Source organism: Hippocampus guttulatus, chromosome 19 (assembly GCF_054856545.1).
Source record: "Hippocampus guttulatus isolate MCC_2025c chromosome 19, RoL_Hgut_1.0, whole genome shotgun sequence".
NCBI lineage: Eukaryota > Metazoa > Chordata > Actinopteri > Syngnathiformes > Syngnathidae > Hippocampus > Hippocampus guttulatus.
Window position 1 is genome coordinate 7,529,727 of NC_141279.1, and position 13,230 is coordinate 7,542,956.

Consider the following 13,230-nt stretch of genomic DNA (forward strand, 5'->3'; position numbering starts at 1 on the left):
ATTTCACTCAGCTGAGTTCATTGCTGAATACGCGATTGAGACATCATCGTGCCGAACTTGTATTGATTCTATTCCCTAAAATAGTAGCACAGGAAGACACCCCCCCCCCCCCCCAAAAAAAATTAAACATTTATTTAACCCGAAATGACTACACTTAACCTCACGCGTTTCACTAGATAACAGCACGCCTGTCGCATGACCTCACGAAGAAAACCAAAGTGTCTGGAGACAAAGAAGTGACGTCAGTGGAGACTTTGCGGCTCCACTGCACTCGCATCAGCGCTCATTAATGCTGACGTTCTGAACAGGACATGTTCTGAACTGGATTTCTATGCCTGTCAAATCCACGCCGTCCATACACATCCACGCTTTTCAGGATTACAATTGTGTTAAAAAAAGTATCCATTGTTTTTTTAACCTCTAAAAATGTTCAACTCGGCAGACGTTTAGAAGAAAACAAAAACAGATTTTGCGAGTGCTGTTCTCTCACGCTTTATTTTGCACCTTTTAAAACAATGTCCACAACATATTTCTGCAGATGGGTAAAATAGTTCTTTTTGACATCTGAGACAAAAGGCAGTAGAAACCTTCATCACCTGCTGTGGAAATCAGCACGCAGGTGTTGTGGGACGTTGAGGTTAGCTGGTCTCGGGGTGACTGAGTGTTCAGTTGCAGGGCGCCAGATACTAAAAGGTAAAAGCCAGACCCAAAGCTGAATGTTTCCACCACTTAAGTTGGTTGCATCCACGTTTGTCTGTTTGTTCCTGCCCTGGTGGTTCGATTTGTCGACTGGCAGAGGAGTGTGTGGGCAAAAAAAGAAATGTCAGCTTCCTCAAGAGCAAAGGAGGATGCGGAAATGGACCATCCATCCCCAACATTCCCCGGACCAACAGCTGCGTGTCCTCGAGCAAGATGACACCCTCGGACCAAAGTTGCCATCGGCCGTGAAGACGTCTTCTCTCTGACCAAAATTCAATTTCAAGAAAGTTGACAAACTGCACATCAGACAAGAAAAAGCAAATGGAGCAAAGCAACGAGAGCGAATGTTCCCTGTTCAAATGTCAACTTGGCTTATTTGATGCAACTTGAACTCACCAGAGGACGTTAGGACCACAGAATGAAGGCCAACGAGAAGAATAAAAAGAGAAAGAGAAACTTCTCCTCCAATTCTTTGATTTGTCGCTTCTGAGCTTCGATGATCTGGTCCAACTCTTTGTTCCGCTACGTCGGACACATGGAAAGTTGATGACGAAGCACAGCAAGGATCTGCGGAGCGCCCTGTCGTTTCCGCCTCTTACCTGTTGCGTGACTTGCAGCAGATCCATCCTCTCTTTGAGGATCTGAGCGTCTCGCTCCCTCAACTCGCACATCACGGCTCGTTTCCATTGGTCCATGGCGCTCCTCAGCCCCTCCCTCTGGTCGTCCGTCAGCACGTCGTTCACACGACCGTCGCTCATCTTTTCTCCGTCCGTTCTGGACTGTTCCTGCTGTCTTAGTACCTCGTACAGCATGGCCTCCAGCTCCAGGATTCTCTGCGCGACAATCCTCGTCCGTCAGCCGTCCATCCGGAAGATTTGAGGGCGGCTTACCTTGTGAGCCTGATCCATGGAACGCTTCCTGAAGTCCAGCTCTTCATCCAGGTAGCCCTTCTGCTTGCAGAACAAATCCTACCCGTGCGCACGGAAGCACACACATGGTTCAAGGTCATCGTACATCGCTGCGGTTTCTCTTGGCTGATGTCGCCTGTCTTACCTTCTCGCTTTCGATGTCCAGCATCTTCTGCTGAAGCGCCGACTTGGTCACCTCAATGGATTCCAACCACTGACAAAGAGATGTCATTAGCCCGCCGCTATCACCCGATCAGAGCGTGCGCGCGCGCACGTTACCTTCTCAGCCAGGGTGAGAACAGTCCTGGCGTGAATCACAACCACCTGCTCCTCATTGGTGAGATTCTGCGTGTGAGCAGACATGCACAAGCTTCTGTCAGTTTATACCCACAAGCCTGACAAAAGTCACGTGTTGAGCAAAACGAGTCCACACAGAGTGGAGGACGGAATCGGTTCAGCGGATCCGGAATAAGTTTCAACATACACTTACGGCGTTATCGCCGAGGATGTCCAACTTCTTCATCAGATCACTGATCACGATGTCCTGGAGAAACAGACAAGCTGACTGCAGCTCTCGAGTGGAAAAAGCCGTGGGAAGGGGATGCATTTACGTACCGCCACGCCCTCCGCCTCGCAGTAGATCTGCAATGGACTGAGACAGTCTGGGAAATGGACTTGGTGAAATTTCATGACGGGGGAGCGCCACTCCCTCTCCTGAACACAAACGAGCATTTGTCACACGTCATCAAGTGTCAAGCTCGTTGTCCGAGTCTTGGTTATCACCTCCAGCTCTAAAATTCGGAACTCAAGGAGTTCGTTTTGGTCCCTGATGTCCTGGATGTCGTTTTTCAGAAGCACTTCTTCCGCTTCCATCTCCCTCACCTGAAAAATGGAGGACATCATCTTCAGGAGATAGCAGGGATTTTGTGATGTTGTTTACTCCCCCCCCCCTCCCCCCCACTGGGTCACCTTTTCTACCAACTGCTGGTTCCTCTGATACAACAACTGCTTCTCCTCCACCCACGCCACATCCTAGAAGATGATGGTCATCGTAAATAATCCGACTGGGACAAAGTGAAACGCACGATCCCGCATAGCACGACTGGGCATGCGAGCGTACCAGTCCTTGTTGTTTCAGCGCCGACTCCAGATCAGTGACTCTGGTTTGATATTGGCTGATTTCAGCCATTAGTTGTTCTCTGGTCTGAAAAGGAGGAATTAGTATTGACCTTTCGATGAAAAAAAAAAAAGGAAGCCGTAAACTGGAGGTAGCAAGAAAGGGCGACATCACCTTGATCTCCTTCTCGGCGTCATAGTTTCCTCCGCTCGTCTCCGTTAGCAGAGCGTAGGCTCGCTGCAGCGCTTGATATTCCTGCGTCAACTGGCGGTATCGAAGCTCCGCTTCCTCACGAACACACACCTGCGACACGACACTACTGCCAGAATCAGTCCGACCGGTAATAAACAAACCACTTCTAACACAAAACGCTGACTTGTCAACGCGGCTTAAAACACGAGACTTAACGTGTGGCTGAAGAGGAACATTTCACGACAAAGCTCCGTTATCTGCCATTGTAAAAACGTAATATACAAGCGGGTACCTCTTCGGGTTCCGTGTCAGGGGTTTTGTCGGTGTGAAAAGATAAGGATGATCCATCAGAGTCCACCGACACGTCTTCGTCGTAGCCATAAAACGTTTCTATGACCTGCAGACGTGTACGGGCGAAAATCTCTCGTCACCTGTTGTCTCATGCGCGGCGAACAAAATAAAATTGCAACCCAAACAACTCAACAAGCAGAAAGTTGACTCACCCTGCAGGACCTCACCGTTCGTTTCCTCCGAAGTGATTCTTGGCGTCTGTATCGTAATAATAAATCTCTTTCCTGTTGACAGAAATACTTGCGGTTGGAGATTGTTCGCATGTTTGGGTGTCAACATCGTTGCGACGCAACAGAACTCACAATGACATTTTTGACGTAACCTCCCGTTTCCAGAGCCTGAAAAACATTTGGATATACTGTGAAAGTGTCGGTGGCGAATATTTTACAATATTCATCAGGGAAAGTCGCGCGCCAGTAAGATGTTATATTGTCACTGTCGTGGCGGTTCCAACCATTAAAAAACAAACCAAAAAAAGCGGCATATTTTCCGAAATTGGGTTATCAAAGGTTTATGGCCGGACAGCGAGAATGTGTCAATAATTGTGGTGCTGTATATCAAGTCGTTGAAGGACCTTGGACAAGTCATCTATGATGTGCTGCTGCTCCAGAACTTGAAGCCGCAGAAACTCCATTTCACTGTCCTCCTGGCTGTAACCATGGTAACCACCAGAGTTGCCGCGGTCCAGGTCGTTGAGCGAACTTGGCCTTCTCTATGGATGGCGACAAACGCAACTTTTCTGTGATCAGATGTCAGCTTTTCACGTTACAGGACGCTCAAGAGTTACCATGGTTGCCATCTCCATGTTCTCTTGCGTGACGAAGCGCAGTTTGTTTTCAAGGCGACACAGCACGAGTGACAGCTCCTCGTTCTTCCTGCTCAGACGTTTGTTTTTGTCCAGAAGAGGAAGAAACTGACTCTCCGTTTCTCTCAGACGCTTCAGCTGCACGTCCCACCCAACAGGAAACACAACGCACAGGATGTGAAAGATGCACAACACCGGACAAGCAGCGGATTCATCGGTTCACCAACGACCCTGTTCACAAACAAATCAAGCTACGACCAAAACTAACCGGTCCATGTCCACGGACTGAAGAAATTTTATTCTTCAAGTGTTTTGTTTTTTTGTTTTTTTTTCCCTCACGCCACTTGAAGGTTGCTCACTCAATATGTAGCTCACTTTTTTGTGCTAAATTAGCCTTCAGTATGGCTCCACCAGAAACTGCTATGAGGAACCCCAGGAAAGCTATGCGGTTCATACTTTTGCCCATGCAGAATAAATGCCGCCAATAAATTACCAGTTCGTTGCGTTCTTCAGACAACAGGGCGTTTCGATCCTCCAGCTTCCTGATGACCGCGCTGAGCTCAGCGATTTTCAGTTGAAACCTTCGCGTGTCTCGGTCCTCCTGAGACTTAACGCACACACGCAGACAAATGCCCCATCGTTTTTTTGGGGGGGAGGAAATTTTCGCAGTGAGCGGTGACGACGGCACAGAATTGTGGGACAACAATGATTGTTTGATCCTGACGTGACTGAATGTGCATGCTGGAGATGCGGGATGAGGCCAGGATCACACAGTTTTGGTGAGACTGGTGGGCACAAGCGGAGGTGGGGTTTATGATAAGAAGAGGATTGTTAGTGGTGGTGTTACCAACATTTCCAGGGTAGTTAAGACCCGCCCTTTGGGCATCCCTCAGGGCTGCGATTTGCTGCTCGGCAGCCTGAGTCTGCAGCTGAAGGCGGTGGGCGTGGCCAGCCTGCAGCCCCAGGGCTTTATCCAAAACACTAACCGCTCTGTCCTTCAGTTTGATCTCGTCCATCTGGACATACAAACAAGTAGCGCTTCGTTGGGCACACTGAGTTTTTTTTTTTTTTGCCAGCATTGTGGCAAAAGCAAACAAAAGAGTCGGAATATCCTAAAAGCAAGACGCAGCCCCGCGCCAGGCGTAGCCCTCTGATGGACATGACGCATCCTAATTGGAAATCAGGCCTACCAGTCGACGGATCTCCCTCTCGCAGTCTCGCTTGGTTCTGCTCAGTTCCTCCTGGTGCTGGTGATGAGCGGATCGGAGCTCGGCTATTCGGGACTGACAGGCCTGGTGGGCCACTGCCAGAGCTTCTTCTGCACTCCTCTTTGCTCCACGTTGCTCCTGAAGCTCCTGCTGGAGGCGAGATCGCTCAGTCTCCCAAGTCTTCCGTGTCTCCTCCACCTCTCCCAGCAAAGCGCTCCTCACCTGATGAACGTCAACAAGGCACACTGGATCAGACCGCAGATGACAGTGATGCTCGTAGTATGGCCGTTACTGGCAACATGTACAAAAAAAAAACTGGCGGAGATGTACAACCCACTGCACAGATCATTTGGAACAAAGTTGGACGAGATGGACAGGTGAGTGTGGAGAACTTCAGATGTGGATCAGCTGGATCACCTTATCCATGGAGCTGTCCCTCAGGGTTAGAACCAAACCGTTCAGCCGTTGGATTTCCCCATCTTTGATTTTGATCACTCTCATCAGCTCCATCTCATGTTGCCGTAGCAACGACTCCCTGGTGACGGCTAACTCTTTCTGCTTCTCCTCGTGGAGTTTGCTTTTGAGTTCCGTCATGGCGACGGTGGCGCGGTGGTGCTCCTCCCGCAGTTCCTGACTCCTCTCTCTCTCCAGACGGCTAACCTGACATCACAGACACGTCTCATCTGCATCAGGACGATTTGACACACACACACGCCGTGTCTGTTGATGACTCCACCTTGCTCTTCTCATGCTGAAGTTCTAACTGGACGCCGATCAGTTTGGCTCTCAGCTCGTCATCGACAGTTTGCACTGTGCCCATGGCGTCTGCCGCCTGACCTTTGGCCCGCCCTCCTGGAACTCGTTTGGACATCTCTTACTGCAGTCTTGCTCGTTGTCAGTCAGAGATCACATTGGTACCTGGAGAACGTAAACACGCAATACAATGCTGGAAGATTCAACATCTTGAGCAAGACGACGACTGTAAAGTGCATCTGCGTGAAGCTGCTTTCCGCTGGCATGGAACTGGACTCGGGCTCAACTTTTATCCTGCATGTAGCCAGCCGTATGTGCTTGTTATTATCACTTCATTTTTTTTGGTGTCTTTTTATGTTTTCAGAACCTTGCATCTGGACCATACCGTAACAATAAAAGGCTTTTTGTTTTATTTTAATTGACTATTGATGTGCAGCACTTTGTTAAAGTTGTGGCTGGTTTTGCAGTCTCTGAACAAATTTCAGCTGAGCATCTCAAAGATGTATTTTCATACAGATGCCTGGGGACGCAAATGGCACCATTTTGGTGGAACGGTATATTATGAAGAAACATATATTGTGTTGTTGCTTTAAACATGTTGGGGTTTAGCTTCCGTTTACAGTAAAACAACCAATAAGTCCAGAAGATTTGGTACAAGTGTTTCCATGGTAACTCCATCAACATGCTACAGATGACATGACATTCAATTGCACACAGGTGAACGCGCACGCGTGCGCGCATACACAAACACACGTTCGCATTACTCACCGTCCAAGAGGAAACCTGGGACAGTGCATCGCGTGTGTGTGTGCGCGCGCGCGTGCGTGTTAGCTTCCTTCCGTCAAGGCGGTAGGCAGCAATTGGTACAAAGCTGCTGTGCATATGATTTGTCACCTACTGTACTTCTGAGCCACCTTCCAGCAGTACGTACAAATGAGCGTGTGCGTGCACGTAGCAGTTAGCTATCAGCTGATGGCTTGCGCGTGTTTGGGAGTCGGTACTCTTCTGCGGCTGCTGTCATCTTTCCCTCCCTCTTCCTCCTCCTCCTCCTCGTCGTCGTCGTCAAGTTCCGAGTCCCAGCATCCTCAGATGTGACGTGTGCCTCGACGTAATCATCCTGACAAATGGCTCCTCCAAGTGGACATTCATCGCCTTTGCAGAAAAGTCATTTTTTTATTTTGTATTGTGCATGTTTCTTAGGCCCACTCGTGACGGGCGACTAAGACAGGTTTTTGTGTATTTTTTACTGAACCTACAAGGAGGAACTGTGGCGGGTATTTATTTACTTTTACTCACAAACGCGCAGGTCAAAACCTTGTAGCATGATGGGAAAATGCTCTTTGTAGCATTTAGTCTACAAGTGCGTTCGAACGTATTTGCCAGTCAAAACATCGATTCCACGTTTTATCAAATGCATGACTCTTAGTTGTTTTGCTTTTCAAAAAATAGACGGTGAGATTTTTCAAATTACTCGCTAAATAAATGTCAACTTGGTCCACCTGCGCAAATTACGTCACTGCCACGGCGACGTGACAGCGAGTTCGCACCGGGAAAGCCGCGTGCGAACCAAAACCCCGCTTCACTTCCTTCGCCTGCAAAATGTGAGTTGATTCTGAGAATCTTGTTTGTCTTGCAACAGTTCTCTTCGTCAAGTGGAGGTGCAGCGTTTGGTTCAAATGACGCAAGCAAGTATCAACGATCGTGTGTTCTGCAAAAGTTGAGCGGAGGCTCTTAGTTTGTTCCCCATGAAGTCACGGTGAGCACTTTATTTTTCAAGCAAAAGGATGACTGTTTTCAGCTTGGTTCTTCACTATTTTTCCGTACAGTTTGTGTGACGTTATTGACCCACCGCGTTTCTTTCTTTGCACCCTACATGTTTGCTCTGCCTACCCTCCAGAGGAGTGGTTGCCATGCATTTTTTGCCTGTGTACCACTTTACTTGATACGTGTTGATGAGTCTGCAAACGTAGAACGGAACATAACTGATGTTGAAATGAAAATCATTTCATTTCCTTCATTTGAACACGAATTTAAAAACACAGAAGTTCAAAAGATTTCACCTCCCAAAAAAGAACAGGTTTTCTCCCCCTAAATTTAAACCATGCATCCTGAACCAGTCCAGGCAGAAAAGGGTGCAAAAAAAAAAAGGATAGCACCTTGACAAAAAGACTGTGCGCCATGTTGCAGAGGGATGGGAGAGTCTCAACTTATCATGCAGGAGCTGCTGGCTTTCTGCATCCAACGAATTACAATGGAAGAAAAGGCGATGAACACTGAACTTGGTGAGACTGAAAATGACCACATCAACCAAACAAAAATGGCTTCCGTGATAGTGACGCTGATCCATTGTTGGTTCCCAGAGTTCATTGGGGTGGTGAAAAACTTTGAGACCGTCAGAAAGCAATGGCTGCACGCAGAGATGGAGCTGAAGAAGTACAAGGAGCTCCTGGTGAAGTCGGACGTGGCCAAAGCTGCGCTGGAGGTCAAACTCAAGCACGCCCGCAACCAGCTTGATGTGGAGATGAGGAAACGTTACAAGATGGAAGGCGATTATCAGTACCTGGTGAGTCTGCAACGCAGCCACGGCGAGCCGTCTCCGGCAGCTGGAATGCTAGCTTCACAGCCGTCCTGTATTTTATGTGGACAGCAAAGGCAGATGCAGCTCATGTGCGACATCCTGGTTCAGGACAGTAAATCCAGCGCATGTTTGAACGAGGAGCAGAAATCCCTTTTGGCCACGTTTGATCGCAAAGGTGCAAATAAGACTGCGCACCGCAGCAGCAAACGGTAAAAGTCAGCGGAAAGGACGAGCGTCGTTCCTAGCCTCCGGCCGTTGCCTTTACCGAACTGTCCGTGCTCCAGGTTGTCTGCCATCGACGAGTCGTCCTTCTTCTCGCACTCGGACATCAGCTACGATCGGACGGATGATGACATGGTGAGGTCATTGTTCCCCAGAGAGAATTGAAGGTTGTTCACTTTGAGCTTTGGTTGCTTTCAGGACCTGGACACAACGTTGCTGAAACCTTTGAGGTCACGAGCACGAGAGAGGAGGGTAAGCTAGCGTTCACGAGCAGAATGTTTCTGAACCTTATGATCCAAGGCACTTTTTTTTTTGCATTAGAGAAAAAGCCCACGGCACACACCCCAACACAGATGTTATATGGGTGTCCCACAAGTCACTCTTGGCTTCCATTTTTCCTATGTGTCTCACGTGTCATTTGCACAGATGTGATGTCTGCAGAATTTGACACCTCCTTGGCTTTGCGCTTTTCCCTTGCCCGTGGCTCGCCAATTGACTTGATTTTTCTGCCTGGCTAAGATGTTTGTTTCCTGTTCCCGACTGCAGTGCAGCAGTTTTGCAGCACTGCTACCGGAGTATCACTGGGCAAGGGAACGGTATGCTGATAAAGTCTAAAATGCCAAATGCTGAAGGCCTCACGTCTGGGGGATCAGAATGGCGCCCGAAACAAAAATATGACCAAGTGTACGGAGACTTTTGGGGCACCCTGTATCGTGAAGTAAAGATGATTGGCGTGTGAAATTTGGACCTTGATAATTGACCACAAAGTTACTTCACAAAGCACAATCCGCCATGGCTTGCGTAGACAGATGAGCAAATCATTGTAGTCCATCAAATAATTTTCTCACACACTGAAGTGAAATCATTTCCTGTGGCGTAGCTGTTGGGAATCACTGCACCTCGGGCACTCGCGCGTGGACATTCTTGTGCTTCCAAAGTTGACATTCTGCTGGTTCTGTAGCGTTCGTCGATGGGTGTGACGATTTCTGCTGCGCTCGGAAAGCCGGGGCAAAGTGGGAATGTTTCTCCTGAGACGCTGGAGCGGAAAACTGTGGAGAAGGTGAGGAATTTTAAAACGCATTCTGGGATATGTGAAAAGAAAGTCTCATCAGTCTTTCCAATGACTGAGAAGCTTTGGACGGTCTCGAGTTGTCAGAATATGAATGGGAAGGTTTTGACTTGTTTTCATCTCAGGAGGTGGAGACCATCGTGCAGGAATTAGTGATGACCCCCGAAACTGGAGGTCCTGTTCACACGGTGGCCGAAATCACCCAGGAGAGACCTGAAGAGCCCACGCAGGAATCTGCTCTTCCTGACAGTGGCAGAGGTTGGTGGTCAGAAGGTTTCATGACCTTGCACGATGACCCCTTGGCTGTGGAAGGCCATGAATCGGGTCCGTTTAATTGTTTTCATCATTGGTTGTCATTGTGCAGATCAAACGTCTGCGGGGTTTCCGAGTGATCCCAATGCAGCTCGAGTGCAGATGGAAACATGTCCCAAGCACGACTTTCTCTCTAAAACGGTGCGAGACTGTTTTAAAAGGTTCAACTTGCTCCACCTTCACAACCTGCCTCTCGCCCTCCTCCGCCAGGTGATCCGGCCTGAGATGTGTTTGCCTTGCGGCAAGAGGATCCGCTTTGGCAAGATGGCGCTCAAGTGCAGAGGCTGTCGCATTGTTTCTCATCCAGAGTGCAAACAGAATTGTAGCGAGACCTGTGCCCCCAGCGCATCTACAAGTGCGGCGCACATGGTTGGAATCTTTCAACGGTTTTGCCGCAAATTGGGGAATGGCAGCAGTTGCGTTCATCTCTCTGCTCATCAGGTCTCACTGGAGGGTTTTGCTCCCGCGAGCCATCCCAGGATTCCTGCGCTCGTCGTCGAGTGCGTGAAAGAGATCGAAAGGCGAGGCTTACAGGAGGTGAGCTCGGCGCTGTTAGTCTGTTGCAGTCCAGTCAGTCCCAGACTCTTGTTTCTGCTTTCAGCGAGGCCTCTACAGAGTTCCTGGCGGGGAGCGTCAGGTCAAGGAGTTGCGCGATCGCTTCATGGGTGGTAAAACGCAGCTCCAACTGAGTGACGTTTTGGACATCCACGTGGTTTGCGGTGTCCTCAAAGACTTCCTGAGGAAGCTGAAAGAACCGCTGGTCACTTTCAAGCTCCACCGCAACTTCATGGCAGCTTCAGGTATGGCGGCGGCCTCATCCACTCGCCGCAGCGTTGGTTCACGACGCCGCGTCATAACGTGTGACCCCCCCGCGTGTCTTCCCAGAGATGAGCAACGAACAAAAAAGGTCAGCCGCCATATTTCGGGCCATCGCGGAGCTGCCCAAGCCCAACAGAGACACGCTGGCCTTCCTCATGCTTCATCTCCACAAGTAATTTGTCTGTTTCATCAATTGAGACTCTTTTTGTGTCCCTCCCACACTTTTAAGAAGGCCTCTAAAGAATACGCATACGTATTTTTGTACAGAAACGCAAAATCGAGCATCACTGCAATCCAAGAGTATTTCTGTTTCTGTTTGTTGATTGAACATAAAACATATACAGTAATAATTTGACAGAAAATAAGGTAGATAAAATAGTAAAAGAAAGAAATCAGTCTTCATTCAACACGGTTATTATGTTCAAGGGAGTAGGAAGAAGTAAAAAACGTATCTAGTCCTACCACGTTGTGTTTATATCTAATAAATCATTTTTATATCAATCAGAAAAGAAAAAAAGAAGTCTCCATTAAGGCTCATACTTTACCCTTAACCGTGATATTTTTACAACTTTTGGTTTGTATCGGTACAAGCAGTTGAGTGCAGTGCTCCTAGACCAATACAGTCTTTAAATCAGCAAGGCGTCCCCCAAACCGCAGTCGGCTCTTCTGTCGATCGCATCCACAAAAGCATGTTGTCATCTAGATGACGACGTCAACATGCCAGTACGGAACCATCACTGTCCTTGTGTTTCAGGGTGATGCGGAGTCCTCCGTGTCAGATGGACCAGAATAATTTATCCCGGGTTTTTGGACCCACCCTGGTGGGACACGGACTGTCGGAACCATCGCCGTCAACAATCATGCGTGACACAAATATTCAGCCGAAGGTCAGCGGCATTTTGGCTCATTTGATGCCCAGTACACGCTTACACACGCTTGACATGTTGTTGAAGTAAGTTCTTATCTTTGTCAGGTTATTTGTCACTTCTTGTCAGTCCCTGAAGACTACTGGAGGCGTGTCCTCAGCGTCCAAGGAGCCTCGTCTCATAAACGCAGCAACCGGGGTGAAGGACTGGGTATACCAAATCATTTCACGTCTTCTGACACCACATTGAATTCAGGATGTCAAAAGGGCAGTGGTGGCAGGGGCAAGTTATTTCTGCTTTCCGATGGTCTTCATTTGTTGGCTTCCAGCTCATTTCTTTGACCCGCTAACGTCTCCCGAGCTGAACCACCACGACGTGCCCGGCAAAACGTCCATGCGAAGTCACGCTCGGAACTTGGGAAAGTAAGATTAAAAAAAGAGGGGAAAAACCGTCTGATTGTGTTATGATGATTTTATTTCTAAAAGAAAAAATGCTTCCTTCAGCAGTGGGGCTGCCGAGTCAGGCAGGAGGTTTTTTACGTCCCCCAGCTGAGACCTGATCATCCACCTTTTGTAGCAATTGAGTATCCTTTGAATTTGTGTTTTGTTTGTGAGAAATAAAGATTAAATGAAATATATTAAACCGGCCAAGCATGAAGCTGTTCTTTGTTTGTATATAAACTGTTGCATAGTGATTATGTTGCTGCTGATGCTAAGTTGGATGTCTTATATATTTTGGGTTTTTTTCCCAGAGCCTTTGGGGATTCTTGTGCCAACTTTGGAATTTTCCTTTCTGGAAGTTCTCTGAGGATTGGTTGTTGGAATTCGCAAAATGCTTCGGAAAGGTGTCTGGAGGTCGCCTGTAAGGTAATTTTCCCTTAGGGTAGGAAAAGACAGCCCATTTTTCATCTCACTTTGACTCCGAGATATATTCCAACAAACGTTAAGCAAAATTGGCCGTAAGAGCAATTTTAGGGTTTCATCTCAGTATTGGAGGCATTAATCGTAACTCCTTCAGAATTTGGCACTTCACCTGCTGTGGCCGAAAGGCTCGCACTCGGTTTGAGAGAAAAGTGATGAGTTTTATTTTGGGGACGGACAAGCTGCTGTACATACTTTGGTTATTAAAAAAACAAGTGCATTGTGAAATTGTGCAAAAAGACATTAATACTGACCCATCAGGGTGTGCTCAGTCTGGTGCATAAGTCACACCTTTTGGTACCGTCAATGCTGATCAGCATCTGTCAACTTGGTACCGTGAACACTGTTTGGCAACAGTCCAACTTGCTACCTTCAATACTGAGGTGAGCACAACCAAGAGTCAAAAGAAAT

General features: G+C 48.1%; 2 protein-coding genes across 5 annotated transcripts; one reads left to right on the forward strand and one right to left on the reverse strand.

The window, feature by feature from the left end:
• Nucleotides 1-476: 476 nt before the first annotated feature.
• jakmip3 (Janus kinase and microtubule interacting protein 3) lies at nt 477-7,105 on the reverse strand. Of its 2 annotated transcripts, none has more exons than XM_086138852.1 (23): nt 6,965-7,105; nt 6,017-6,198; nt 5,698-5,940; nt 5,263-5,502; nt 4,924-5,088; nt 4,566-4,679; nt 4,055-4,210; nt 3,842-3,979; nt 3,570-3,605; nt 3,420-3,491; nt 3,209-3,313; nt 2,899-3,027; nt 2,728-2,811; nt 2,577-2,639; nt 2,391-2,489; nt 2,223-2,321; nt 2,098-2,151; nt 1,887-1,952; nt 1,753-1,821; nt 1,590-1,667; nt 1,299-1,532; nt 1,096-1,221; nt 477-961 (listed from the first exon to the last, which is right to left on the reverse strand). In XM_086138852.1, exons 2-22 carry the CDS (start codon nt 6,149-6,151, stop codon nt 1,105-1,107), a joined length of 2,496 nt encoding a protein of 831 aa, XP_085994978.1. In that variant the 5' UTR covers nt 6,152-6,198; nt 6,965-7,105; the 3' UTR covers nt 477-961; nt 1,096-1,104. The 2 variants fall into 2 exon arrangements, with proteins under 2 accessions (XP_085994978.1, XP_085994979.1); XM_086138853.1 differs by lacking the exon at nt 6,965-7,105 and adding an exon at nt 6,802-6,937.
• A 567-nt stretch (nt 7,106-7,672) lies between these two features.
• Nucleotides 7,673-12,535, forward strand: LOC147189984 (rac GTPase-activating protein 1). 3 transcript variants are annotated; one of them, XM_086138861.1, is made up of 17 exons: nt 7,673-7,789; nt 8,221-8,315; nt 8,394-8,596; nt 8,681-8,820; nt 8,896-8,968; nt 9,032-9,085; nt 9,795-9,893; nt 10,028-10,160; nt 10,267-10,355; nt 10,425-10,583; nt 10,656-10,751; nt 10,816-11,014; nt 11,100-11,205; nt 11,788-11,920; nt 12,007-12,109; nt 12,228-12,321; nt 12,403-12,535. In XM_086138861.1, exons 1-17 carry the CDS (start codon nt 7,779-7,781, stop codon nt 12,449-12,451), a joined length of 1,836 nt encoding a protein of 611 aa, XP_085994987.1. In that variant the 5' UTR covers nt 7,673-7,778; the 3' UTR covers nt 12,452-12,535. The 3 variants fall into 3 exon arrangements, with proteins under 3 accessions (XP_085994987.1, XP_085994985.1, XP_085994986.1); XM_086138859.1 differs by having other exon boundaries at nt 10,425-10,751; XM_086138860.1 differs by having other exon boundaries at nt 10,425-10,751; nt 12,007-12,097.
• The last annotated feature ends 695 nt before the right edge of the window (nt 12,536-13,230 follow it).

Excerpts from the sequence above, each read along its gene's own strand:
- LOC147189984 (XM_086138859.1), top strand. Across the intron at positions 8,316-8,393 it reads GGCGATGAACACTGAACTTG|AGTTCATTGGGGTGGTGAAA; the intron begins GTGAGACTGAAA and ends GTTGGTTCCCAG. Across the intron at positions 8,821-8,895 it reads GCGCACCGCAGCAGCAAACG|GTTGTCTGCCATCGACGAGT; the intron begins GTAAAAGTCAGC and ends TCCGTGCTCCAG.
- jakmip3 (XM_086138852.1), bottom strand. The coding sequence starts at position 6,151 with ATGTCCAAACGAGTTCCAGGAGGGCGGGCCAAAGGTCAGGCGGCAGAC. Across the intron at positions 2,640-2,727 it reads CGCTGAAACAACAAGGACTG|GATGTGGCGTGGGTGGAGGA; the intron begins GTACGCTCGCAT and ends ATCATCTTCTAG. Across the intron at positions 2,152-2,222 it reads GCGAGGCGGAGGGCGTGGCG|GACATCGTGATCAGTGATCT; the intron begins GTACGTAAATGC and ends CTGTTTCTCCAG.